The 25,820-nt window shown below is 45.3% G+C and overlaps 1 protein-coding gene across 2 annotated transcripts in view; it reads left to right on the forward strand.

Annotated features, from left to right (window-relative positions):
* ATP6V1G3 (ATPase H+ transporting V1 subunit G3) overlaps window positions 1-25,585 on the forward strand; it is a 33,836-nt gene extending 8,251 nt beyond the window's left edge. Inside the window, exons 2-4 of one of the 2 annotated variants that reach the window (XM_081010804.1) lie at window positions 5,005-5,121; window positions 23,630-23,730; window positions 24,944-25,585. In XM_081010804.1, coding sequence (XP_080866930.1) covers window positions 5,040-5,121; window positions 23,630-23,730; window positions 24,944-25,117 — 357 coding nt within the window. In that variant the 5' untranslated portion in view covers window positions 5,005-5,039 and the 3' untranslated portion in view covers window positions 25,118-25,585. Of the gene's footprint in view, window positions 1-4,726; window positions 5,122-23,629; window positions 23,731-24,943 lie in introns of those variants that run through there. The other variant, XM_081010803.1, reaches the window with a different exon arrangement.
* The last annotated feature ends 235 nt before the right edge of the window (window positions 25,586-25,820 follow it).

The raw sequence follows: 25,820 nt of genomic DNA on the forward strand, positions 1-25,820 counted from the left end.
GGGCCTTCTTGGTAGTGGCACCCACGCTGTAGAACGCCCTCCCATCAGATGTCAAGGAAATAAACAACTATCTGACTTCTAGAAGACATCTGAAGGCAGCTCTGTTTGGGGAAGTTTTTAATGTTTGATGTTTTATCGTGTTTTTAATATTCTGTTGGGAGCTGCCCCAGAGTGGTTGGGGAAACCCAGCCAAATGGGCAGGTATAAATATTATATTATCATTACTATTATTATTATTATTATTACTACTACTACTACAGTGGTACCTCGGGTTAAGTACTTAATTCGTTCCGGAGGTCTGTTCTTAACCTGAAACTGTTCTTAACCTGAAGCACCACTTTAGCTAATGGGGCCTCCTGCTGCTGCCGCGCCGCCGAAGCACAATTTATGTTCTCATCCTGAAGCAAAGTTCTTAACCCAAGGTACTATTTCTGGGTTAACGGAGTCTGTAACCTGAAGCGTATGTAACCCGAGGTACCACTGTACTACTATTATGGGTACTGATGCTGGACCTGCTAAGCATACAGTATAATCCATGCCCATTAGCATCCTTGTTGCTATATTTTGAACCAATTAAAGCTTGGTTTATAATTCCACGGAGCTCAGGGTGGCGTAGAGTCACAACCACCCCGTGTAGCTCATGTAAAAGAGGAAAGTAGGGAGATTCCTACAGTGACAAAGCTAACACTTCATCTCCAGCTCTGATCGAATCCTGAGCTAGAGGCAAATGCAAGGCGTTCTAAAGGTCCCATTTCCTAGGAGGTGGGCTTTCATCCACCGACGTTCTTTGCCAAGCATCCAAGAAAATGATTTCGTCGCACAACTGTAAGGGTAAGGATGATAAGGAAATGTCTTGCACATTCCAGAGGAGGAAGTCTGGAAACCTGAAACCCTGTTTTGCAACAACAAACCAGTGCAACTCTGTTCAGATCTGCAAATGCATTCATATTTGAAACACACAGGGACTGGGGCATTTTTCAAGGCATGCTATCAAATCCCAAGCCTTGCACCTCCTGGCAATGTCCTTATGATAGCCTATCCTGCTCTTCAGTTCATTGCCCTAAGTCTTCCAGGCCTCTTGCCATGGTGGTGGCATTCACAGCTCACAGGGACTCCAAAGTCAAGTTCCTATCAACAGTGATGTTCCCACTGTTGTGGGATTGGCAAGGAATGCAGGCCTCCCCTCTGCAACCTTCCTGCGACCGTGGCAGCATTGTAGGACACTGTTGTACTGCCAGGCTTCCTTAGGACTGACCTGAAGGGGAGAGGGTGGAGTAGCGTGTTGCTCCCTTGTGGTCGCCGCAATCTACGGTCTCTATGTTTCCCTTCCACCACCCAGATACTGTGAGAGAACAGACTATAAAGGCCTCAGTGGCGCTCGGCCCCATGCTAAGAAACACAAAAGAATTTTTGTTCCAAGAATCAAACAGGATGTGGTTAGAAGTTAAAGTGAGAAAAAGCCTCTGCGAATAGGAGGAGAAACAGGACGCAGTAGGAGTCCGGTGTTGCAGAAAAGCAGCCTTAGTCGATGTGAAACTTTGAGACTTTTGCATTTCTGAGGTTCATACCTTTATCTGTTTGAAGAAGTTCTCTTGGTTAAAACAATAGCGATGGTTGGCCTCGTTTTGATAGCATTAAACACACACAAACACACACATGCAGGTGTTTGCACAACCTTTTTCCTTTGGCTTTGATAACTTGCACTCAAAACAAAAAGAAAGCACATACAAATGCCCTCCCCCCAGCTAGGCTCTTTGGCATCCTGCTGTTTTGACCCTTTCATCGTTGTATGACGTCTGAAGCATTGCATCTGTATTTGGAACAAAGGCTGCCTCCACTAACGACTGCCAATTTATGAACTTGCTAATGCAGCACACCTGCAAATTACTTAAGACCCAATAAGGCTGTGGTGGTTTCAGAGTGGAAGGCTCACTTCCATTTAGCCTGCCTGTCCCTGGACTTGACATCTGAGGTGCGTAAGCCCTGGTAAAGTATCTGCCACTTTTCAGACATGCCGGATGGGAATTAGTTAAAGAGCTCTTGGTGCTTCACTTGTGTGTGGTCAGGAAATGGCTGTGGTGCATAATAAGAGCAACCTGCCCTTGTGATCTGGAGTTCTGGTTACATGGGAATTCCTTGAGGGGGTCAGGCTGAACCCCTGGGCAGTACTGGTCAGCAATTGACTGGGAAAATATGCAAAGTGGTTGTTCTCCCATTTTAGGCTTTCATTTTCTCTTTTACATTTTTATCCCCAAGGGAGGTAACTGGGAGGGGTGCATTCTGCTGTAGAAACCATTTTCTCCAGCTGGCCTGCACTTCCCCTTTTTGTATCATAAAATGCAGTCATTTTTTTATTTCTTAAAAAAGAAATGTGACAGTAACTCCTCCAAAAATAGAGGCTGCTGGGTGCTCTCTCACGTCTGTGAGAGTCACAGGATCCAAACCACTGAGGGAGGCTCCGGCCTTGCTTGACAGCTTTGCAGTGGTGTTCTTGGTCTCTTGGCAAAAGGTCTCGCTGCTGAGGTGCATGTGTTCTCACCTAGAGGCACCACATGCGTGGCTCACCCATGAGGTGATGTTAAGAGTCCGACTTGTCCTTCTTCTCTTACAGTGTTTTATAATGATGTAATTCACGGGTAAGGGATGCGGGTGGCGCTGTGGGTTAAACCACAGAGCCTAGGACTTGCCAATCAGAAGGTCGGCGGTTCAAATCCCCGCGATGGGGTGAGCTCCCATTGCTCGGTCCCAGCTCCTGCCAACCTAGCAGTTCAAAAGCACCTCAAAGTGCAAGTAGATAAATAGGTACCGCTCTGGCGGGAAGGTAAACGGCGTTTCCGTGCTCTGCTCTGATTCGCCAGAAGCGGCTTAGTCATGCTGGCCACATGACCCGGAAGCTATACGCTGGCTCCCTCGGCCAATAAGAAGAAGAAGAAGAAGAAGAGTTTGGATTTGATATCCCGCCTTTCACTCCCCTTCAGGAGTCTCAAAGCGGCTAACATTCTCCTTTCCCTTCCTCCCCCACAACAAACACTCTGTGAGGTGAGTGGGGCTGAGAGACTTCAAAGAAGTGTGACTGGCCCAAGGTCACCCAGCAGCTGCATGTGGAGGAGCGGAGACGCGAACCCGGTTCCCCAGATTACGAGTCCACCGCTCTTAACCACTACACCACACTGGCTCAATAAAGCGAGATGAGCACCGCAACCCCAGAGTCAGCCACGAATGGACCTAATGGTCAGGGGTCCCTTTACCTTTACCTAATTCACAGGTGAAGAACCTCAGGTATTGAGTCCAGGCCTTGCTCTTTGCCCCCCCCCAGCTCCCCAAGCCATGCTCCCGCCTCAGCCACAATGCTCTTTCACAGACCATGTTTCACACCCTTTTCCTGTGGTTTGGCCTGGCAGGAGAGGGTCAATTCACACCTCCGTTCCTCCTCCCGACTATAAATCCTTTGGCAAGATGGCGACTCTGAATTAATTGCTGCGCCATTCCAAAAGCTCTTATTCCTTCTCGATCTCCATAAAGCATACTTTTGGTTAAGGTTTATTTCCACACAGACCTTAACCATCCTGCTTGGGTCAGTTAAACCGACTGTTCTAATGAGGAGGGGTTCTTGGTTAATCACATAGAAGAAAAGTAAAAAAGGTCCCCCGTCCCCCCCAATTCAGTCCCGGTGCCGACATACCCAGCCTTTGAAGTATCTTCATCGTAAAATATTCCTGTTGCTCCAACCCATCGTCTTCTTTTGCAGAGGTCCCTTCAATTAGCAGTCTTAACTCCCCTTCTTCACTTGAAATATGTGCATTTGCTTCTTTTGTAATTAATTATTCCAAATTGCTGCAGCTAGTGCGCTATCAGAGACAGCGTCCAGGAGAGCCGAAGTCCACACGGGGGCATTCTGCCTAGTGCCCTCACCCCCTTCTTTCGAATTTAGGGGTGATTTGTGAGCACAGCAGGCAAGGGCAGTGTTCCCCATTCCCTTGGGGCAACAAGGGAGGCTGCCTACTCCCATAACAGCCTCTTAATTACCCCGTGTGGTCCAGAGAGATGGTATTGTCGGCCATCTTCCAATGCGCCCCTAGTGGCCCCCCGATATATTTTTATTTATTTATTGTCTCTGAACCTCAGGGGGGGAAATGTGACTGTGGGGATAGCCTGAAATATGTGACAGGCAATTATGCCACCACAGGGCACATTTTGTAACCCCCACATCCCAGGAATCACTTTGTAGGTGTTGGCATTTCACATCATTCACATAAATTCTACTTTAGGCAGGGTTTCGGTCAGCCTTCCTCAGTGTGGTGCTCTTCAGATGTTTTGCGCTACAAGTCCCATCATCTGCCCCTGCCAGCACAACATCTGGATGGCACGAAGTCTAGATAGTAGCAGTGCTTGGCATGTTGCCACTAGTTCTGGCACAGAAAGGTAGATTCAACACATGCAGCAAACATAGGATAACGCTGATGGGGGTTGAATTTGTTTAAAATCTAAGGGTACTTCTAGACAATCAGTGTTTCCTGAGCATTCATCCTGATACGCTTGTGCAGAGCTTATGTGATACTGTGTCATGTTAATGTCATCCTGTGCTTTCCAGTGGTTTCACCTTATTGCAAAAAAAAAAAAAGTCTGATCTCTTGGGGAAGCGGGTTCATTGCACAATCAAGGAACTGGCTGTACTTGTATTACCAGAATTTGCTGGTGTGTTAATTTCCCACTCGAAAATAGCAATGGTCTGAAAGTGTCCTGGGATCTGCTGGTACTCTAATTACTTTTGCTCTTAAAAAAAAAAAGGTCCACAAATATTATGGACAAACACAGGCACCAGATTTTCAAAACATTTCCGTGATCCTGTATAAACCAGGGGGAAAGAGAACTGGTCTGCGCGCCTCCCTTACAGCCACCTCCCAGAGCATGAATCTCGCTTCAGCAGGCTTGGGCAGGGCAAAGTGAATCCTCTTAATGTTGACACAACAAGACACAGGATAAAGTCCCCTTCCTCTTTCCCAGTCACCGCACGGCACCTCTGAAATCAAGGAGCCAGAATGACGAGCCAGTCTCAGGGAATACAACAGCTTTTGCAGGCTGAAAAGCGTGCCAAGGACAAGCTTGAGGAAGCCAAAAAAAGTAAGTTGTGCAGCCCCTGGGCTGACTGCATTTCTTTGATGAATGTCAATGGAAAAAGGACAGGAATTTTTATTTAATGTATTTTTTTTAGCTTTAAATAAGTCATTTACACATAAAGAGGCATAGACAGAAAGGCATAACAAATCTATCTGTTTAAGATAAATTATACCAAGTGAGTAACTAAATTTGTAGTATTGTTATAAATGAAGTTATCTCCTCGTCATATTATTCCTGCAGATTACTTCCAACACGTATTTTATATCATTCTGGTCATTTGTTTTCTCATTCCAGTAGCAAATAAACTTATACCAACAATCCACAGATTTTTATTTTTGCCCACTTATTCTTCCTGTCATTTCTTATAATAGTTTGTCGTATGTATATTAGTCCTATATATATATATATATATATATATACACGCGCACGCGCACACACACACATAAAAATATATTCTAGGCCTCAAATGATGAGTTATTTTTGTTCCAACTAATGGCCACTAATATTTCCACTGTAACTAACATATTTCCCATGTTTATTTTTATATTGGATCAATATTAACCGAAAATTAACCCATATTGTGTTTTAATTTGTTGGAAGCCACCCAGAATGACTGGGGTAACCCAGTCACATGGGTGGCGTATAAATGTTGGTGTTGTTGTTGTTATTCCAATCCACCCAAGAACAAAACTGTGGGCTTTTCCAATTGCCCTCAGTTGCATTGATCACATTAATACAGAGTTGCTTTGCTACTTTACATTCCCACCCAAATGTGGTTAAAATCTTGACATCTTGCTTCTTTCTCCAGACTAGCTATTACAGTAGCTAGTACATTTTCCTTCACTTATGAGGAGTATGAAGTCATAAATATAAAATCATATGCCTTTTTGTTTTGCAGCAACATCTGTAGAATAAGCATAGGAATTCTGGCGCTAGTTCATCTTTACTCAACATTTTAACTTCTGCTTCCATTTCTCTCTTAAACTCTTTCTCCTTACTATCTTGGGATATATCTGAAGCTGGGCTTTCAACCAATGAAATTGGCTTCAAGTCCATGAAATGAGAGTTTTGCTTGCAGTGTTTTTTGTGTGTGGTGTGGCTTTTTTAACCCATTCAGAGCTATGCTCCTTCTCCCTTCATTCACTTCCATTAAGTACTACTGTAGTTGACTGTAACCCACTTGCGGCCTTCAAGAGGTGGTTGGACTCTCAAGTCCCATCTTCCTCAACCAGCATGGTCAGCGACGATGGGAGCTGTAGTCCAACAACACAGGGCTGGGTGTCTGCATTGATCCAAAGGCAAACTCTTCTGGAAGCACTGCGGACGCCATCTTGGTAGTCAAAACCCCTCCACAATTAATTGGTAGCTGTTATAGCAATGAGCTCATGTATATTTATATTCATTTGCTTTGATAATTGGCTTGCTTTGATACTATCCTTATATGGGGGCTTGGGGTGCTGAGCTCTGAGTCCAGAAAGGGGAACTATCTGTAAGATCTGGGTATTTGCCACCTGTGCCCTCACCTGGTCAGGCGGAGAGAATCCAGGCCCAAGTGGCGTATGCTGCTTTGTGTATAAAGAATGCATGAATGTTTGCTTGGGTGCAGATAAGCCATCTTCTTGCTGCTGCATCCATCCTACGTCAGTAAACCCTGGGAGACCTGGCAGGCTGATTTGCTGTAAGTCTACACCTTTCCTTCATAAGGCACTAGAACTGATCACTCTGGTGTTTTGGACCTCCTTCTTTGGTATCCCTGCACCCAGCCACTCCCACAAGCCCTCCTTTGGACCAGCAGTTCAGAACAGCGTCGCACGGGTTGGCCATCTCCACTGCAGTTGGTACGGTTGATTCAGTTGGATTAACCAGATTAGCTGCAGACCACTCACCCAAACGGGCGAGATGGTTTGCGAACTGCTTATACAGCCCCAGAGGTTTTTATGTTGCATTGTGGCCTGCAGTATGTACAATCCAGAATTGCTTCCTCTCTGAGTGCTGGGCTTTTAATTAGTAACCTGCAGACCGGTGGCACCCACCTCCATAAGCCCTTCCTTCAGAAAGCACCAGTTCCGAGGCAATCTGTTCCAGCCAGTTGCAGTCCGCCCTTGTTGGTGCTGGATTCAGTTGTCAAGCAAAACATTGAGCTTGCCCTTTCTCAACAGAGAAGGGCCTGACATGTTAAACTGGAAAACATGACCTTCGTTTTCTTGCAAAGAGATTGTTGTGTGTTGAGTTTTTACAAGCTTCACCGATTGCTGCTTTTCTGTTCTGGGGAAGGAGGCAAGAAAAGGTATTTCTGAAGCCTCTTTTAAAGGCTTATGATCTTGCTGTTCAGCTAAGAGCTAGTAGATTGGAGGAAAGTTGGGATATGAACACCATGCTAAGCATGTAATACTAACAGGCCAGGGAGGCCAAGTCATAGTAATAACAACAACTTATTATTTGTACCCTGCCCATCTGATTGGGTTGCCCCAGCCACTCTGCACAGCTTCCAAGATATATAAAAACATAATAAAGCATTAAACCTTAAGAAGCTCCCCCATACAGAGCTGCCGTCAGATGCCCTCTCAAGGTTATGTAGTTACTCATCTCCTTGACATCCTTCCCTTATCTAATTTGGGTTGCACTGTGAGTAAGCCATAAGACCTTGTGCACAGGCCAGTGGGACATCCCTGCTGGCCTGTCATTGTGTAGTCAACTCCCAGATGGCTCATACCTTCCTTCCATCAAACCAAAGCACCAGGATATTTCAGTGAACTGAACAGGCTGAACCTTTCCCCACTGGTTCTGTTGTTCACTAGCACCGCCTCCTCCCTACCCACTAGTGCTGTTATCTTCTCTAACTGGGTCAATCCTCAGGCACCTAGTGGTGTGTGCTTCTGCCACATGGAGGATGAAAAGGAGAAGGCAATAGTGATCAACGTGTGGAAGCAGAGGTACTTGGTGATCATTGGGGCCAGCAGGAAGGAGAAAGGCTTAGAGGCTTCAGCCAGCATCCATGTTGCTGGCATAGCTATCAATGCAAGCTTGAAGGTCAGTTTAGATCACTTCTGGAGAACACACCTGGAGATATCTTTTGATTTTATGTCCACAGACCCGAATAGAGGATTTGTTGAGCCAAATGCAGCTTTTCCTCAAATTTTTATCCGCGACTGGACCTAACAGTCAGGGGTCCCTTTACCTTTACCTTTTACCCTGACACTAGTGATGGGAGTACGTGTGTGAACTTATTCCTGTGGGGGAAAATATTCTACTCTCTGTGTGCACCTAGATAAGGAAAAGGGGGGAGGAACCCTGGAAGGAAACTATTCTGTTGTTAGAAATGTATTGATTACATGATTATTATTTTTTGCATGGTTGTAATATATAGAGCAATCATCATCCGGCATTCAGCCTACTCACTTTCACCTATTGCCATATTAAAGCTCAGAAGGCACTGAACCTAAATTCATATCTCTGCCACCACCTCTTGCGTGATGAGATCTACACATCTGGTATGAATCAAACGTCTGCTATATCCCGACCCTTGATGTCAGCTGTGTCCTTGAGTGACCAAACAACAGGCCCTTGTTTGTGCCGCTTAGTGCATAAAAGAAAAGGTTAATGCGATCCAAACCTTTCATTAATTTTCGCTTTTCCTTGTGTAAAACAGCAGGTTTAGATCTAGGTCCTGTCATGAGACGCAATCAGGTGTAACACAGCCCAAGCCAGAGAGAGACAGTGGTTGAATCCATCCACAGCGCTGCAGTGCCGCTGCCAATTTACTCACAGTGTCCAAATTCAGTGAAATAAGAAACAGCAGGTCGCTGGTGTGACTGGACCAATGGCTGTGTGGGAAACCTTAGAGGCTGCCGTGCTAGCATGACATCCAGAACTTCGTAATATACACACCGTGCGTCAAGCACACCTTTTTTGATTTTGCAGGGTTAAAAACGGAAGCAATGTCATGAGACTACAACTGAGAGTGCCCAGCGCTGCTTCAGTAGTTTATTAGACAATGTCGAAATGACTTATTTCTCTTAATATTTTTGAGGTGTTTTAAGAGGTCACATATTGAGGCCCCATCGAAATGGTCAAAGACTTAAGGCCTAGATTAGATGTGATGTTAAAGCACTTGTCTCTTTTGGCAAACCATGAATCTTTGCATCGTGTGCAAAAGGCATTTCCCATAATCAGTGGTGTAGCGTGGGGGAAGGGGTGCCGTGGCCCTGGGGCAGAATGCTGAGGGGGTGCAACCCAGTGCCCCCATGATGGATTCCCTCGCTGAGGCCACGTGACGGCCACCTTCCAAAGATGTGAGTTGCTCCTGGGCCAGGTCTTTGGGGCTGTGGCCACGCCTTCTCCTCACAGAGAAAGGATGCCCACCAAACAGAGCCAGGACTCATCCTAGGCCTGCTGTGGCTCTGGCACTGCTGGGATGCCACTGGACCAGCTAAGGAGTGCCAGCTGCTGCTCTCACTGGGAGCTGAGTGGGCAAATGTGACCTCCGTGAGGAGCAACCACCACAGGGGCACAGCGAATGCCCCCAAGGAGGTTAGGGGATGCAATCCTTGCCTTGCCCCGGGTGCTGCCAACGAATGCTATGCCACTGCCCATAATAGTGCCTCTTCTGTTGAAATGCACTCTGAAAATTTGTCTCCTATATCAAGTCTGAGGAGTGTTTCCACTGATTGTATGAGTGATGAATAGCTTTATGTCGTGCTAATGTTCACATCCACCACCTTCTGTTCCCATTCCTTGGTGTGACTCTGGTTATCGTACTTCCTTCTCTGAAACCATAAGCTTTTAAATCTCAAGGGAAAGGATAGCATATTCTCTCCGATTCTACAGCTTGCCATGGCCCCACAGCAGCCAGTTTGTGTTATGCCACATTACCACGTAGCAAAACGTCTATGTCCAATAGGAACACACTGTCCTCATATTGAGGTTTGATAGATAGCATGAGCCTGAATCAAAATATTTGATTTCAGGCATCATGAAACATTTGCAGTGAGTCAGCCCAACTTCCAGGCCAGCGGCTGCTGGAGGCTTCGGCACAGTTGCTGAGCACATAGAAGCTCAGTCATATTCAATGAATGTTAACCCTGGGAAAACATGCACTTCAGGCTCTTTGCAGAAGGGGGGAGGGCGGAATAACTCTTTAAAATAGTTTGTGCCCATCTGTACATAATCCGAGAGATCACCCTAACATATAGAGTCTGGCAACTGCAATTAAATAACATGGGGTAGGCAGAAGAATGAGCATCCCAGAAGTTGAAACGATATTCAATAAATCCATGTGGTTCCTCGCCAGATTGTTTCTGCACTGGCGAGGCTTTGTATAATCACACTTGATCTCTCTTTGAATCCTGCAATAAGCGGAGTCAGCAAGACAAATGCCCGTAAATCGACTCAAGGCCTCAAAAGGTTTTCCTTTCGTTTGGTGTTCCCCGCAGCTTAAATCTACTCACGGAGAGACAGGTACTGACATGGGACTGCGCTGCCCACCGAGCGGATAATTTACCGCTGGATCAGTCAGTTCCATCCAGAGTCGTCTCAAGTCACAGAACCACGGACAAGACTAGTTTTTCCAAGCGTCATCCTCATTGCTGTGCCCAGAGGAGTTACATTGCTACGTGTCACTTCCGATACAGCTTCACATGTGCGCTGCAACCTCATGCAATCCAACGTGGCATGGCAAGCCAGAGAAAAACAGGGTGGGGGTGAGCAATCGCCTCAAGTCTAAAAGCTAAGCATTCATCAAATGTGGCTTTGTTAGGGTCTGAGTCTGATCCTTCTTACAGTGCTTCCACCCTCCTGATATTCGCCCAGAAACCCCCAGAGTTACACCAGTGGAACAGATACAGAAATGAAAGCCCGCCATTTCTCATAAGATGCATGTAGACAAGAAACAGCATTGTGTGTGAGGTGATTTCAGTGAGCTGGGCTCGGTTAACAGGATTGCTTTCCTCTGGATACAGGGGAGAATTCCAATATCAGAGGCAGGATGATTGAGTGCGGCTAGAAGGAGGAGAAGCTGTACTCCAGCTCTAACATATTTCAGACCCTCCAAGTGTCGCTGTTTTCCAGGGACAGTCCCAGATTTACAGAAGCCATCTCGGTTTTTGGTTTGATCCCGGAATGTCCCACTTTTCCTTAGGGTGTCCCTGTTTTCATTGGAGTAATGTTGGAGGGTATGGAGATATGTGTCTCCTGAGCCAAGGAGGTAAGTAACTAACTATACAACCTTTAGCAGACATCTGAAGGCAACCCTGTATAGGGAAGTTTTATAATGTTTAATGTTTGATGATTATTTTTATTTTGGAAGCTGCCCAGAGTGGCTGGGGCAACCCAATCAGATGGGCGGGGTATAAATAGTATCATAATAGTATAGTATAGTATAGTATAGTATAGTATAGTATAGTATAGTATAGTATAGTGTATAGTATAGTATAGTATAGTATAGTATAGTATAGTATAGTAATAATAATTTATTAAATAGAATAGGAAGTCACCATTTTCATCGGCTAAATGTTAAAGTGTATGCATATTTCCATCGTTAGATGGCTAAGAGCATGGGTAGGCAAACTAAGGCCCGGGGGCCGGATCTGGACAGTCCAGGAATCAGTGTGTTTTTACATGAGTAGAATGTGTCCTTTTATTTAAAATGCATCTCTGGTTATTTGTGGGGCATAGGAATTCGTTCATTATTATTATTTTTTCAAAATATAGTCTGGCCCTCTACAAGGTCTGAGGGACAGTGGACCGGCCCCCTGCTGAAAAAGTTTGCTGACCCCTGGCTAAGAGGATGAAGTCTTTAAAATAGATTAAAAATTGGGCTTTGGAAGTCAAACCTCCCAATTAGAGATAAACCTGCTAGAAGGCAATGTTAATGTGTTGTCAAAAATATATAAGATGCTAGTAGAATGGGAAACAAAAAATGAACAAGTGAAATCTTCAATCATACATTGGGCAACTGGTATTAGTAGTAATATTGAGATAGGTGCATAGAAGCAATTGTGGAATAATGATACAAAATAACTTTTTAATGCACATATATCCACATGCATGCATGCACACATAAAAAGGAAGGTGATCCGTTTTGGCAGATGGGGCAGTATCCTGCTAACTTCAGTCTCAACTCAGGCAGCACCACCTGCCTCTCTTTTTATTTACATCTGGTCTAGAGATATGGCCCTGACTGTCAGCTCCCTCGTCCTTAGTGTCTGTGTTGCCTTTGTAGAACTCAACCGAAAGTACCATATTTTTTGCTCTATAAGACTCACTTTTTCCCTCCTAAAAAGTAAGGGGAAATTTGTGTGCGTCTTATGGAGCAAATGCAGGCTGCGCAGGTATCCCAGAAGCCAGAACAGGAAGAGGGATTGCTGCTTTCACTGTGCAGCGATCCCTCTTGCTGTTCTGGATTCTGAGATTCAGAAATTTTTTTTTCCTCCAAAAACTAAGTGCGTCTTGTGGTCTGGTGCATCTTATAGAGCGAAAAATACGGTAATATGGGGACAAAACCAGAATTAGCTGGCTCTGCCTACTGCTGGGCTGCAAACACATTTACAGTGGTACCTCGTGTTAAGTACTTAATTCGTTCCGGAGGTCTGTTCTTAACCTGAAACTGTTCTTAACCTGAAGCACCACTTTAGCTAGTGAGGCCTCCTGCTGCTACCGCGCCGCCAAAACACGATTTATGTTCTCATCCTGAAGCAAAGTTCTTAACCTGAAGCACTATTTCTGGGTTAGCGGAGTGTGTAACCTGAAGCGTATGTAACCTGAGGTACCACTGTACAGCATATTCAAAGCACATTCCTTCCTTCCAAAAATTCTGGGCACCGTGAAGATTCCTTTGTCAAGCCCCCAACTCTGGTCACGTATTACCTTGAAACTGCAGCGGCAACAGTTTCACCCCCAATAATCTGGTAGCAATCCTGTGGCAATATTTACGTTCCGTTTCATCAATAGCAGGACTATTGCACTAGCAGGATTCACTTTGTACCCTCTAAGTATTTGAAGCAGCCAAGAAGGCTGCAGAGAATCAAAGGCTGTCTTGTAATCAATATATGCTGCCGAGAGATTGTGCTTTCCCATTTACGAGTTCACCAAGATCACAGCATCCACAGCGAGCTGATCGGCGAACCAAAACGCATAAGAGTGTGCTCTCATTAGGGGATTTGGGTCTGTGCTGCTCTTCTTGCACCTCCTTTGTGTTCCCATGTCATATTAGATGGTTTTAAACATCAGTTGTACATAGAATTGACATGGGCGGGAGGCAATTGTGCCAGCCTCCAAGCATTGATCCTAAATCTGCTGTTTATATAAACCGTGTGCGCGTCTACTTTCTCCATTTGATCAGGAACTGATCTCTGCTGAAACAGCTTGGGATCGGGATATCTTAAGGAGAACCTGAGCCAAGTCCAGATTATCAATGGTGCACCTGGAGCAGGTACACCAGGGCCCCGTCTCCAAAGGGGGGAAGGCTCTGAGCTTTCCTTTTTAAAAAGCAGCCATAAGTTAAGGAGCCTCCTATTAAGAAAGTTAGGAAGCAAAATGTGCAGATAGATGAGCTAGCCTGGTTTCTTCCCCTTTCAGTGACGCGGGTGGCGCTGTGGGTTAAATCACAGAGCCTAGGACTTGCCGATCAGAAGGTTGGTGGTTCGAATCCCCACGACGGGGTGAGCTCCCGTTGCTCGGTCCCTGCTCCTGCCAACCTAGCAGTTCGAAAGCACGTCAAAGTGCAAGTAGATAAAAAAGTACCGCTCCGGCGGGAAGGTAAACGGCGTTTCCGTGCGCTGCTCTGGTTCGCCAGAAGCGGCTTAGTCATGCTGGCCACATGACCCGGAAGCTGTACGCCGGCTCCCTCGGCCAATAAAGTGAGACGACTGGACCTAATGGACAGGGGTCCCTTTACCTTTACTATCATAGAATTGTAGAGTTGGAAGGGTCCCTGAGGGTCATGTAATCCAACCCCCCACAATGCAGGAATCCTGCCCACAACTGTCCCTGGGTGGGCTCGAATAATAATTTAATAATAATAATTTATTATTTATACCCCGCCTATCTGGCTAGGCTTCCCCAGCCACTCTGGGCAGCTTCCAACAAAATATTAAAATACAGTACAGTCTTACCTCGGGTTGAATGTGCTTCAGGTTGAGCGCTTTCGGGTTGCGCTCCGCTGCAACCCAGAAGTAACGGAGCACCTTACTTCCGGGTTTCGCTGTTCCCACATGCGCAGACTCTCAAAATGACGTCATGCGCATGCACAGAAGCAGCAAAATGCAACCCGCGCATGCACAGACACGCCATCGCATCTTATGTTCCATTCAGGATGCGAATGGGGCTCCAGAACGGATCCCGTTCACATCCCGAGGTACCACTGTAATGCATCAAACATTAAAAGCTTCCCTAAACAGGGCTGCCTTCAGATGTCTTCTAAAAGTCTGGTAGTTGTTGTTCTCTTTGACATCTGGTAGGAGGGCATTCCACAGGGCAGGCGCCACTACCGAGAAGGCCTTCTGCCTGGTTCCCTGTAACTTGGCTTCTCACAGTGAGGGAACTGCCAGATGGCCCTCGGTGCTGGACCTCAGTGTCTGGGTAGAACGATGGGGGTGGAGATGCTCCTTCAGATATACTGGACCAAGGCCGTTTAGGGCTTTAAAGTTCAGCACCAACACTTTGAATTTTGCTCAGAAACATACTCGAACCACCAACCTTCTGGTTAACGAAGTCAGAGCTATGCTTGAAGAGTGAATTGTTTCGGCACATGGAGATAGGAATCCCTTTGTCCTAAAGAGCTGCTCTTTTCTCCCTTCCCTTTAGTATAATTTCTTATTTCCCGGTCCATGGAATCTCTGCAGTTTGCCCAGGCCTAGTGACAGTGGTCAGTCAGGTCAGAGGAAACGATGTTCATTTGTAATTAATATAGTATAGCCTTGTTTATCTGAGGTATCTCTCCCCACCTGCTACCCCGCCCCACAAACAAAGTAATTAATACATGGGGAGAGAGTTTGGAGGTTTGGGAGCAGGAAGTGATTTGTAGTTTTCTGTGTGAACGAAGTAGAGTCTTTGATGAAGTATAATGTGAACAGGCGTTGCATGTTAAGGTTTGTGCTGGACTTCTGTGCAAAGCGACGATGGTGACATGGATGAGGAAAATAGATGGGTGATTTTAAAACTCTGAGGTTTTATTATTGTTTACTGATCTTTGTAAACCACTTGTGTTTTGCTGGAATCTCTGAAACACCAGAGGCCCATAGTATTCCTTGTAGTCTGCAAAAATTATACCATTATTATTATTTAGTCTTTAAGATACCACAAGACTTAATCTGGCCTTGCCTAAGCAAGCAAGCCTTTTTATTCAAGCCTGATCACTGATATTGTCCGGAGCAGTGCAGACAGTTGTCCCCTGTATTAAAAGCCTCAATCACTTTCAGGCATTTCTTGATGACATTTTTATGCCCACAGGTCTATGTCACTGTTTAAAATCTTCATGAGTAGCCAGTCATTTTGATGGTTATTTTGTTCTATTTTTAATGGTTTACTTTTCATGTTTTATCGTTGTATGCTGCCCTGGTATTTTATGAGACGGTGGAATAGGAATTCTTTTATAATTAGCTGTTTGCAGTGTTCCCAATAGCATATACAGAGCTTATGTGCAGCACAGGGGAAGACAGGAAGCAAGGTCCACATGGCTGCCTCGGCTGTGAAAGACCAGCTCCCTTGGTCTTTCCATCCAAGCTTGTACTTAAAGGAGCTTTGTGATTTTAAGAATAGGTGTCTTGAGTTTGATTCTTTTCCTCATGCTCTTCTCTCCTCATCCTCCTTTTGTGTGAGAGATACTTTTTGATAGCTATACCGACTTCTGTTATCTCTTCGGTTTCCATAACATGGAAAATTTTACTTCTAGTGGGGTGATAAAAAGTCACGTAGCACTTTCAGGGTGAGTCACTACTGTAGACCCGATCTCCCCCCCCCCCCCAGTAAGTTTTGCTTTCTATTTCTTCTTTTTGCTCTTTCTGTGGTGCTATTTTTGTTTCTTCCTTTGCATTTGACGGGCATTTTGTTGTTGTTGCAGTTGTGCAGTCAACGTACACATACCAAGAAAATGAAGGCCCTCCTTCCCCTGACAGGATTGCCACGTCTCCTACTTTCCAGAGGAATGAAATGCAATATGCAAGTCAACTCCTACGAGCCAAGGTCCCTTTGCCCACACCCCCCCTAAAATATTCGAGGGGACCATCCCTTCTAAGTTGATGGGCATTGCCATTCAAATGGTGTGTGTGCAGCACATCATGTGATCATTAGGGATGGGCCTTACCTCCCCCCCCCCAATATTTTATTCAAGTTGGCATCCCTGTTGCAAGTGATATGCAACTGGCCACCCTAAACCCTAAGGAGCTTACAGTCTAAATTCTGACAGGAGGAGGCAAATAAAAGTTGCAGGAAACAAGGGATGAATGTGAGTGGGTGCACATGGGCCTCATTTTAATTATACACTACTTAATTCATGTCGTCAGTTTGCATTTAATAATAATAATAATAATAATAATAATAATAATAATAATAATTTATTATTTGTACCCCGCCCATCTGGCTGGGTTTCCCCAGCCACTCTGGGCGGCTTCCATAGAAACAAAAAATACAGTAAAATATCACAGATTAAAAACTTCCCTGAACAGGGCTGCCTTAAGATGTCTTCTAAATGTCAGGTAGTTATTTATCGCTTTGACATCTGATGGGAGGGTGTTCCACAGGGCGGGCGCCACTACCGAGAAGGCCTTCTGCCTGGTTCCCTGTAGCTTTGCTTCTCGCAATGAGGGAACCGCCAGAAGGCCCTCGGCGCTGGACCTCAGCGTCAGGGCAGAACGATGGGGGTGGAGATGCTCCTTCAGGTATACTGGGCCGAGGCCGTTTAGGGCTTTAAAGGTCAACACCAGCACTTTGAATTGTGCTCGGAAACGTACTGGGAGCCAATGTAGGTCTTTCAAGACCGGTGTTATGTGGTCTCGGTGGCCGCCCCCAGTCACCAGTCTAGCTGCCGCATTCTGGATTAATTGTAGTTTCCGGGTCACCTTCAAAGGTAGCCCCACGTAGAGCGCATTGCAGTAGTCCAAGCGGGAGATAACTAGAGCATGCACCACTCTGGCGAGACAGTCTGCGGGCAGGTAGGGTCTCAGCCTGCGTACCAGGTGGAGTTGGTAGACAGCTGCCCTGGATACAGAATTGACCTGCGCCTCCATGGACAGCTGTGAGTCCAAAATGACTCCCAGGCTGCGCACCTGGTCCTTCAGGGGCACAGTTACCCTATTCAGGACCAGGGAGTCCTCCACACCAGCCCGCCCCCTGTCCCCCAAAAACAATACTTCTGTCTTGTCAGGATTCAACTTCAATCCATTAGCCGCCATCCATCCTCCAACCGCCTCCAGGTACTCACACAGGACCTTCACCGCCTTCACTGGTTCTGATTTGAAAGAGAGGTAGAGCTGGGTATCATCTGCATATTGATGGACACCCAGTCCAAATCCCCTGATGATCTCTCCCAGCGGCTTCATATAGATGTTAAAAAGCATGGGGGAGAGGACGGAACCCTGAGGCACCCCACAAGTGAGGGCCCAGGGGTCTGAACACTCATCCCCCTCCACCACTTTCTGAACACGGCCCAGGAGGAAGGAGCAAAACCACTGTATAATAGTGCCCCCAGCTCCCAGCCCCTCTAGACGGTCCAGAAGGATGTTATGGTCGATTGTATCAAAGGCCGCTGAGAGATCCAGCAGAACCAGGAAACAATACTTTTAGTGCAGAAAGTATTGATCTGATGTGTAGAGATCTTTCCTGTTCTAATTGATTCAAGAGAGTTCTGGAAGCTTCTAGAAGCTTCTCTGTGTGAGGGAAACAAGCAGAAGGTTCGTGATGTTTGGGTTATTCCTTCAGAGAAGTTGAGTGCAGCTGGTTTAAACTGGTTCTGTTATCTCTTTCCGTCAAGATCATGCTGACTATAAAAGGAAGGCCAGAAGGAGCCTGGGCTTCACTCTCTCTTCCTATCTCTTTTCCTTCTGGTGTGGCATTCTGTATACAGTGGTGCCTCGCAAGACGAAATTAATTCGTTCTGCGAGTTTTTTCATCTTGCGATTTTTTTCGTCTTGCGAAGCACGGTTTCCCAAAGTCTTCAAAATCACCAAAGTCTTCAAAAACCTCAAAAAAGGCTACCACACTGCGTGCTATGAGTTGCTCCTCGAAGTCACCCTGGGTATTAACAGTTTTAAGAAAAAGGAAACAAACTTGCAAGACGTTTTCGTTTTTTTCGCTTTTCGTCTTGCGAAGCAAGCCCATAGGGAAATCCGTCTTGCGAAGCAACTCAAAAAACGAAAAACTCTTTCGTCTTGCGAGTTTTTCGTCTTCAGAGGCATTCGTCTTGCGAGGTACCACTGTATAGTGTTAAGTTTCATTTCATTTCATTTTTTATTTGTTTGCTGCCTTTCCACAGTTAAAAACAATGCTCAAGGCGGCTTACAGCATGACAAGATTTACATGTTGCAAGTCTAAAATAAGTTTTAGACTTATTATAAGTTATTGTAAGTTTAAGTTAAGTCAGCTTGAAACTGGATTTCTTGTGGACAGTGCCAATCCTGAATATATCGGATTTGTGACCATTATGCTCATTTGCCTTCAGTAGCAGTAAAGCTCTGCTGGAAGAAATATTAATTGCCTCTGGTCTATTTTGGGGGGAATCCTGCAACATGTTTAGGTTTTTATTCTGCTAACTATACATTTGAGTTCTACTCTGGATCAATATTGAGTAGACTTTCAGTGACACATGTCACATTTTCAAAGAAAAGATACACTATCTGAGCAATCCTTAGAGTAGCCCTGTGAGCTGTGACTGAGAAAATAGTGGCTTTCTTTACATCCTTTGGGCTGAGGTGAGATTCAAACTGGTGACCTCATAGCTCACAGTCTTCAGCCACAACAACAGCTCTCAACATCCACCTGCGACTTGCTCCTCTAAGCTGATTATGCGTGCAGCACTGCACCTTAACGTCATATCCTGTGTGAAGCGAGCTGTGTGGTTTGAACTTGCTTGTTTGCCTCTTCACGCAAGTGGGAACCACTTTGCCACAGCTCTTAGCTGCTGTCGTGTTGCACCCCTTTTATGAACTGCAGGACTGTGCCATGAGTGGACTGACTTATGGGATCAACTTTATGTTTTAGCTTAAACTCCAAGATCCACCAACCAGGTACAAAATGCTGGCTGTGGGGGTGGAACCAATCATCTACTGCATCCTATAAGCCAGGAATAGCCAATGTGGTGCCTTCTAGTCGTTGTTGTTGGACTACAGTTATCGTCACTGACTATTGGCTGTGTTGGCTAGGGCTGATGGGAGTTGGAGTCCAACAACCCTGGAAGATCAGCCCATTGGCTATTTGTGCCATAAGCCATACCAGTGGCGTAGCGTGGGGGGTGCAGGGGGGCCGGCCGCACCAGGCGCAACATCTGGGGGTTAGGGTTAGGGGGCGCAAATCCACGGGTTAGGGGGCGCAAATCCACGGGTTAGGGGGCGCAAATCCACGGGTTAGGGGGCACAAATTACTTGCCTTGCCCCGGGTGCTGACAACCCACGCTACGCCACTGAGCCATACACTGGAATAGCCTGCATGCATGCGTACAATTCTGCAAGGGTTTTGAACACAGAATTCTAAAAACTGAAGGGAAAAAACCAGTCCACAAAAACCAAACAATTTTACTTCATATTACTAAATTATTGGGAGTCATAAACTCAGCAAGTCACCGAAAGGCTGATTTGTAGAACATGTTCTGTCTCGTGCCAACCCCAGTCTGTGCTACTCTTAATGTTAAGAGGAATGCAAGAGGCTGCCATGAATTGTCAATCACTTTTAGGCCACAGAAGCAAACTTCATATTAGTAAACAATCCAGTTTTCCCTCCTGGCTATTATGTCCTGTCCTGGGCATGTCTCTGCCTTTTGCAAATGGATGGGTTCTCCCCTCCCTGCTTTCAGTATAGCTTTTATTAAAGGGATCTTACTCAGTAAGATGGAGCACCCAACTCTCCACTAGGGATGGGGGAAGAAATCCAATTCAGTCCTCATTCGAAGGTGAAATTACCAGATTTGCAGTATCAGAAATAATATGCAAACCGAAACACAGCTATCCTTTGAAATTCACACTTCTCTGAAGTTTGGCGTGCAGGTCTCCAGTCAAGTAATGTGTACAAAATTGCATATACTGGGATAAAGTGTGCATATAATTGTGTCTATTAGCAAAGAGTAGCATATATCAACACATTTTACTGGTTAAAATCGCTTTACACAAAAATAAATAAATCATGGAGACTTTTTTAAAAATCGCAACTGATGTAGAAATGTGGAGAACTGAATTTCAGATTGAAAAAATGAGAAACTGAAATGGACATATTTTTCCATAACACAGATTTCCCTCCCTTGCTGAAGAGGCCATGGAAATGGTTAACTCTCACCAGGGAGCCAGAGGTCCATTTACTAGATAGATAGATAGATAGATAGATAGATAGATAGATAGATAGATAGATAATAGATACAGACAGATAGATAGCCACACATCTGACTGGGTTGGCCCAGCTATTCTGGGTGGCTTCCAACAAATTATAAAACCCCAGTAAAATATGAAAGGAATCCCTGAACGCTATGCTTTCAGGTTCCAAAAAAGTCATAGGATTTATTTTTAAGATTTCAACCTACAAATCCAAGTAAACAAATGCAATTCACTCAGGAATGTGGGCACTTACCTGAGGCTGACCCATGATAGTTTGCTGCCTCAGATAAAGGACACGATGGTCTCCCCCACCCCAGTTCAGCACACAGAACCAGTTGAACCTTACATCAACACCAGTGGAGGAATAGCATCTTCCACTACACCTGAGGCATCAAACCAGATTAGGGGGCTCAGGACGGGCCACGTGGCAGCAGAGTGAAATGTCTGGAGAGGCCAGGAGGAATGGTGGCCTGGGAATGCTGCTAGTGCATCACCAGCATCTGCTGCCTGAAGCAGCTGCCTCATTTTGCCTAACGGTAGGGCCGGTCCTGCAGTAACCCGGGTCTTTGCAAAATTTACAGTGCAATCCTTTTTAGAAGTAAGTCCTACTGAGTTCAATGGAATTTGTTCCCAGGTAAGTGGGCATGGGATGGCGGCCTTGTTTTTAGTGTTCCCTAAAGATTACCTTTAAGATCGTCACTTTCCCGTCCTTCATTTCGTGATTTGTTCCGCCCATTCTCGACTTTACCTTCGCTTTCATGTCGGCGGCATATTTGTGCTAGAAACCTCCTTTGATGTTCCCACCCACCTTTGCATTTAGCAAGTGTTGAGAAAAGGGAGGGGGGAACCCCATAAAATGTAAATGTTGCAACTCAGCGAGTGGCTGAACTGTATCTTTGTAGTGCCTTGGAAATCTGCCAGCATTAAATAGAATCCAGTTGGTGTTGACTGAAAGGCTCCTGGCTGCAAATCAATATGGCAAATCTTGCAGAATAATGTCTTTTCTCATCAGCGACAACTAAAATCTGTTCTCTGGCTGTGGCTGTTGGAAATTGGGGGTGGGGGGGAGAGAGAAGAAATGTTTGATTTGAAGCTGAAAGCATGATAGGGAGTCATCAACGGTTGCACCAAGGAACGCATTGTGACAGTGCCCAGTGCCTTTTCGGTTAGGGAGCCTGGGAACATTTGAGTTGCTGATGTGAGAGCTAGTAAATAAAGTGGTCCTGATCATGGAGTCAGCACATAATCAAAATGCCCAGTAAACTCCATACGAGTTTCCTTCCTGTAGCCAGCAGGTGGGGAACAGAGGAAGAAGACAGGCTCAGTGACAATGGAGGCAATTGTGCTTCCTCTCGGAAGTTTATGTACATTGTTAAAAAGGCAGACTCAATAATAACAATAATAATATCCTCCCTTTAAATAAATAAAAGAAATAAGAAACTATGCGCTGCCTCAATAGCTGATCTCAAGATGAAAGATTCACACAGTTCAACAAATTTAAACAGGGCTGAGAACCTATGTTCTTCCAGACATTATTGAACTACAAATCCCATCATCCCTGGAGTCACAGGATCAGGTGTAATACAATCTGGAATCACGTTAAATTAATTGATGAGAAGCCATTTTGGACTTTTTGAGTGACAAAAGAGGAAGGTTGGGCCTGGAAGGGAAACATGAAAAAAAATACCACTTAGCAGAATAGCACGGAAACTGTCATTTTTATCACAGCCAGAAATTTTCTCGGAGTGTTTATATGAAATCATATAAACAATAGTAGTACTAACAATGGACAGAAAGTGTTGTAGAATTACCTTTCTTTTATCACTATTTCACCCAGCCTTATTGGAACTCTTATTATTTACATAAACTAGAGATTATATCCACAGACAAATGCCAATTAAGGGATTGGTGCCACTGGACAGAATCACTATGTGATCTGCAAGCGATCAAATTCTCTAATTGCTCTCCTTGGTTCCCCCTTCTAAAAATGGTCCTTTTTAGAGCCAGTTACCTGTCAAATCTCCAGCCAGCTTCACTTAAGATTCGCTTTTACGGAGCTGTGTTTTGAAGCTTTTACTAGCTGTGTGCAGCCTGTTTTTGTGCCTTCTGTTTCATGCTTTGCCTGGTTTTGGGAGTCAGGGGGAGGGGAGCCTGCCATAGCAGGAAGGAGGACACACCCATGACTGTTGACCAGCCTAACTCATCTCTACCTCTCGGCCTCCTTCCTCTCACTCACCAGCTTCTGCCTCCGATTCTTGACTTCTCTCTGCCACAGACTCTCCCCGCTCACTAAGCCACTGCTCCCTGGGTTCTGATCCTTCTTCCCTTCCTGGTTCTCCGGCTGGTTCCTCCCACCACTCCTCTGTTGTCCAACCAGCCATGACACCTTGCCTAATCTGCCAGAGATTCTACTGTGGCTCAGACGCATGACCTATCCTATATCCATCCCAGTTTCACCAAGAGGAACAGTGTTTTTAAAATCAAAAGTTAGCAACCCTGGGTTGTCGACGTGTTCTCTGACACCAGGCAGAGGAACAGGAGACCTTGAGACTTGCTCCCATGTCATGCAGATACAAAATACCAGGAGTCTCTGTGGAATAGCCCTGATAAACTAACACGGGTGGGGAATCTCATTCCTTATCTCTACACTGGGAGCAAAGATAACTTGTGAGAGAAATGTTGTGTTGCCCGTTGAACTCCGGCCATTGAATCCGTTCTCCACAGGGTGGTTGGTAACCTAACAGGTTTATTTGCAGGGCTGTAAACACTGAATGCAAGCCCGCAGCAGTTTCGTCTAGTCCAAGGGGAGGCTAATGCTCAGCTTAAGGGGGTGGCGGGCAGCAAGTTCGCTGTGTTTGAATACAAGGATGGTGCTCTCTGCGCCCTTTTCTAAGCCGCAGGCTTGAGATTTCCAGGCATGAAAGAAAGGCTATGTAGAAATAATATTAACTTGTACTGTACTGTAATGCCAGCTGAATCACCTCTCCTTTTTGTTTTCCCAGGAAAGGGAAAGAGACTGAAGCAAGCCAAAGAAGAAGCTACAGCAGAGATTGACCACTACAGGCTACAAAGGGAAAAGGATTTCAGACATAAGCAGTCCAATGTGAGTAAGAGTACCAAGGGAAGATTGGATTAAGGGTTGCTTCTCACACTTACTTGGCTGAGGATAGTCTCTCTGTGGAATGTCAATGAGCATGTGTATTTCACCTCTGTGCATGAATGGTTACATGCATCCCAGATGCTTAGATGCATAGGTCCAGTTCCTACAGTACTTCCTGTTCAAAAGGCCCAACTCACATGCTTGCAGCTAAAGATACTTTCCATTTGTTTCCAGACACACTACATAAGCTAGAGCATGGGTAGGTAAACTAAGGCCCAAGGGGCGGATCCGGCCCAATCGCCTTCTAAATCCGGCCCGCAGACGGTCTGGGATTCAGTATGTTTTTACATGAGTAGAATGTGTCCTTTTATTTAAAATGTGTCTCTGGGTTATTTGTGTGGCATAGGAATTCGTTCATTATTATTATTTTTTCAAAATATAGTCCGGCCCCCCACAAGGTCTGAGGGACAGTGGACAGGCCCCCTGCTGAAAAAGTTTGCTGACCCCTGAACTAGAGTAATAACTCTAAATACATCATCCATGCACATCAAACCATTGTGGGTGTTTCAATTCAGGGGTGCCTGATGTCTGACATTCCTTCTGCATGAAAGTGAGAGACCATGGATGGAATTCCAGTCATTATTTGTAGTCTACTAGCAATTCCTCCCCTCCTCCAATTCTTTTCATGTGTGAAACCTTGGTAGGCTGAGATAAGGGACCGAACTCAACTAACACAGTGCCCTAGTACTTCCACTAGAGCAGCAGGGCTTCCCCCTCTCCTCCCTCTGCACCTACCCCAAATCTTCTCTGGTTGGAAGAAGCCCCAGAACAGCCTGAACGGATGCGAGAGGGGAGATAATTTCTTCTGGCAAGCAGAAATGCTTTTACTGGTGGAATGACCAACTAACACAACCTTGAATTCCACCCATGGTCTCTCACTTTCATGCTGGGCTTTGCAGAAGCAACGTCATACATCACTGTGCAACACGTGTTACGGAAAGGGGAAGCACTGGGAGAGATTTGTTATGCTTCTTTCCATAGCTTGGTTTGTAAGGAGAGAAGATATCCGCACCTCGCTTCCTCCATGTTGACTGTATGTGCAGAAGACTAAGGGAGAGGTTTCTCTTGTTTCGGGCCTGGCTTTGGAGAAAGTGGCACAAGCTTGTTCATTTCTTTCTCTTTTGTTCATGGGATATGTCTTGTTTTGCCTTTGTAGATCATGGGCTCTCAAGGGAACCTATCGACAAAAATAGATGAAGAAACCACAGCAAAGATCCGGGACCTCACTAGTAACTATCATAAGAACATGGAGAGCGTGATTGGACGCCTCTTAAACGAGGTGTATCACATCGACCCTGAACTCCACGCAAATTATGCATACACCATTTAAATCCTTCCATGGAAAAGTTTCCAAAGGAGCAATGCCAGCCCTACTATTTGGCAGAGTGAATATTTCCAATTCAGGTGGCAGATTTGCGGGTACCGTTACAGGGCAGTGTGCTGTCAATCATTACATTTTAAGCACTGGTGAGAATTGGGCAGGAGCCATTTGGATTTTCTGCATCTGACACCACAGCTGTCTTGAGCTGCCTTTGATCAGAAAGCATAATCTCCCTGCCTTTATTGTTTTCTGTTTTCCATTGTGCATGTGATATACACAAAAGCCCAAAGCATGTAGATGTTTCTAAGACATGTGATGTGACCAGTTCCTGCAAGGTTTCACGCAAACATTTGGTCGGATGGATTCTCCCCCACCTTCTCCTCCACCACCCGTCCACACATACCCTTTTTTTGGTAGCAAAGAATGTGTCACGTCAATATGGGCAATGGCAGAATAAAGAATTGTTTGACACCAGCAGCTTTTCAGTGGGTGTATTTTACTTCTGTACTTATGTTCCCCACTACTTAAAACGTGTTTGCTTTGCATGACTTGGCCTGTTGCAGGAAATCTGTTTGTCACAATATGTGGAGGGTTTAAAATAACCGAGTGTGCCATCAATATTATAGATATATAATTAGTTTTAAAATTAAAACATTTGTTTCGAGTGTGGCTGTGGTGCATATGGAGAGGCAACAATCATCTACACTAGGTA

This window comes from Podarcis pityusensis, assembly GCF_964106645.2.
Source record: "Podarcis pityusensis genome assembly, chromosome: 6".
In the NCBI taxonomy this organism is placed as follows: Eukaryota; Metazoa; Chordata; class Lepidosauria; order Squamata; family Lacertidae; genus Podarcis; species Podarcis pityusensis.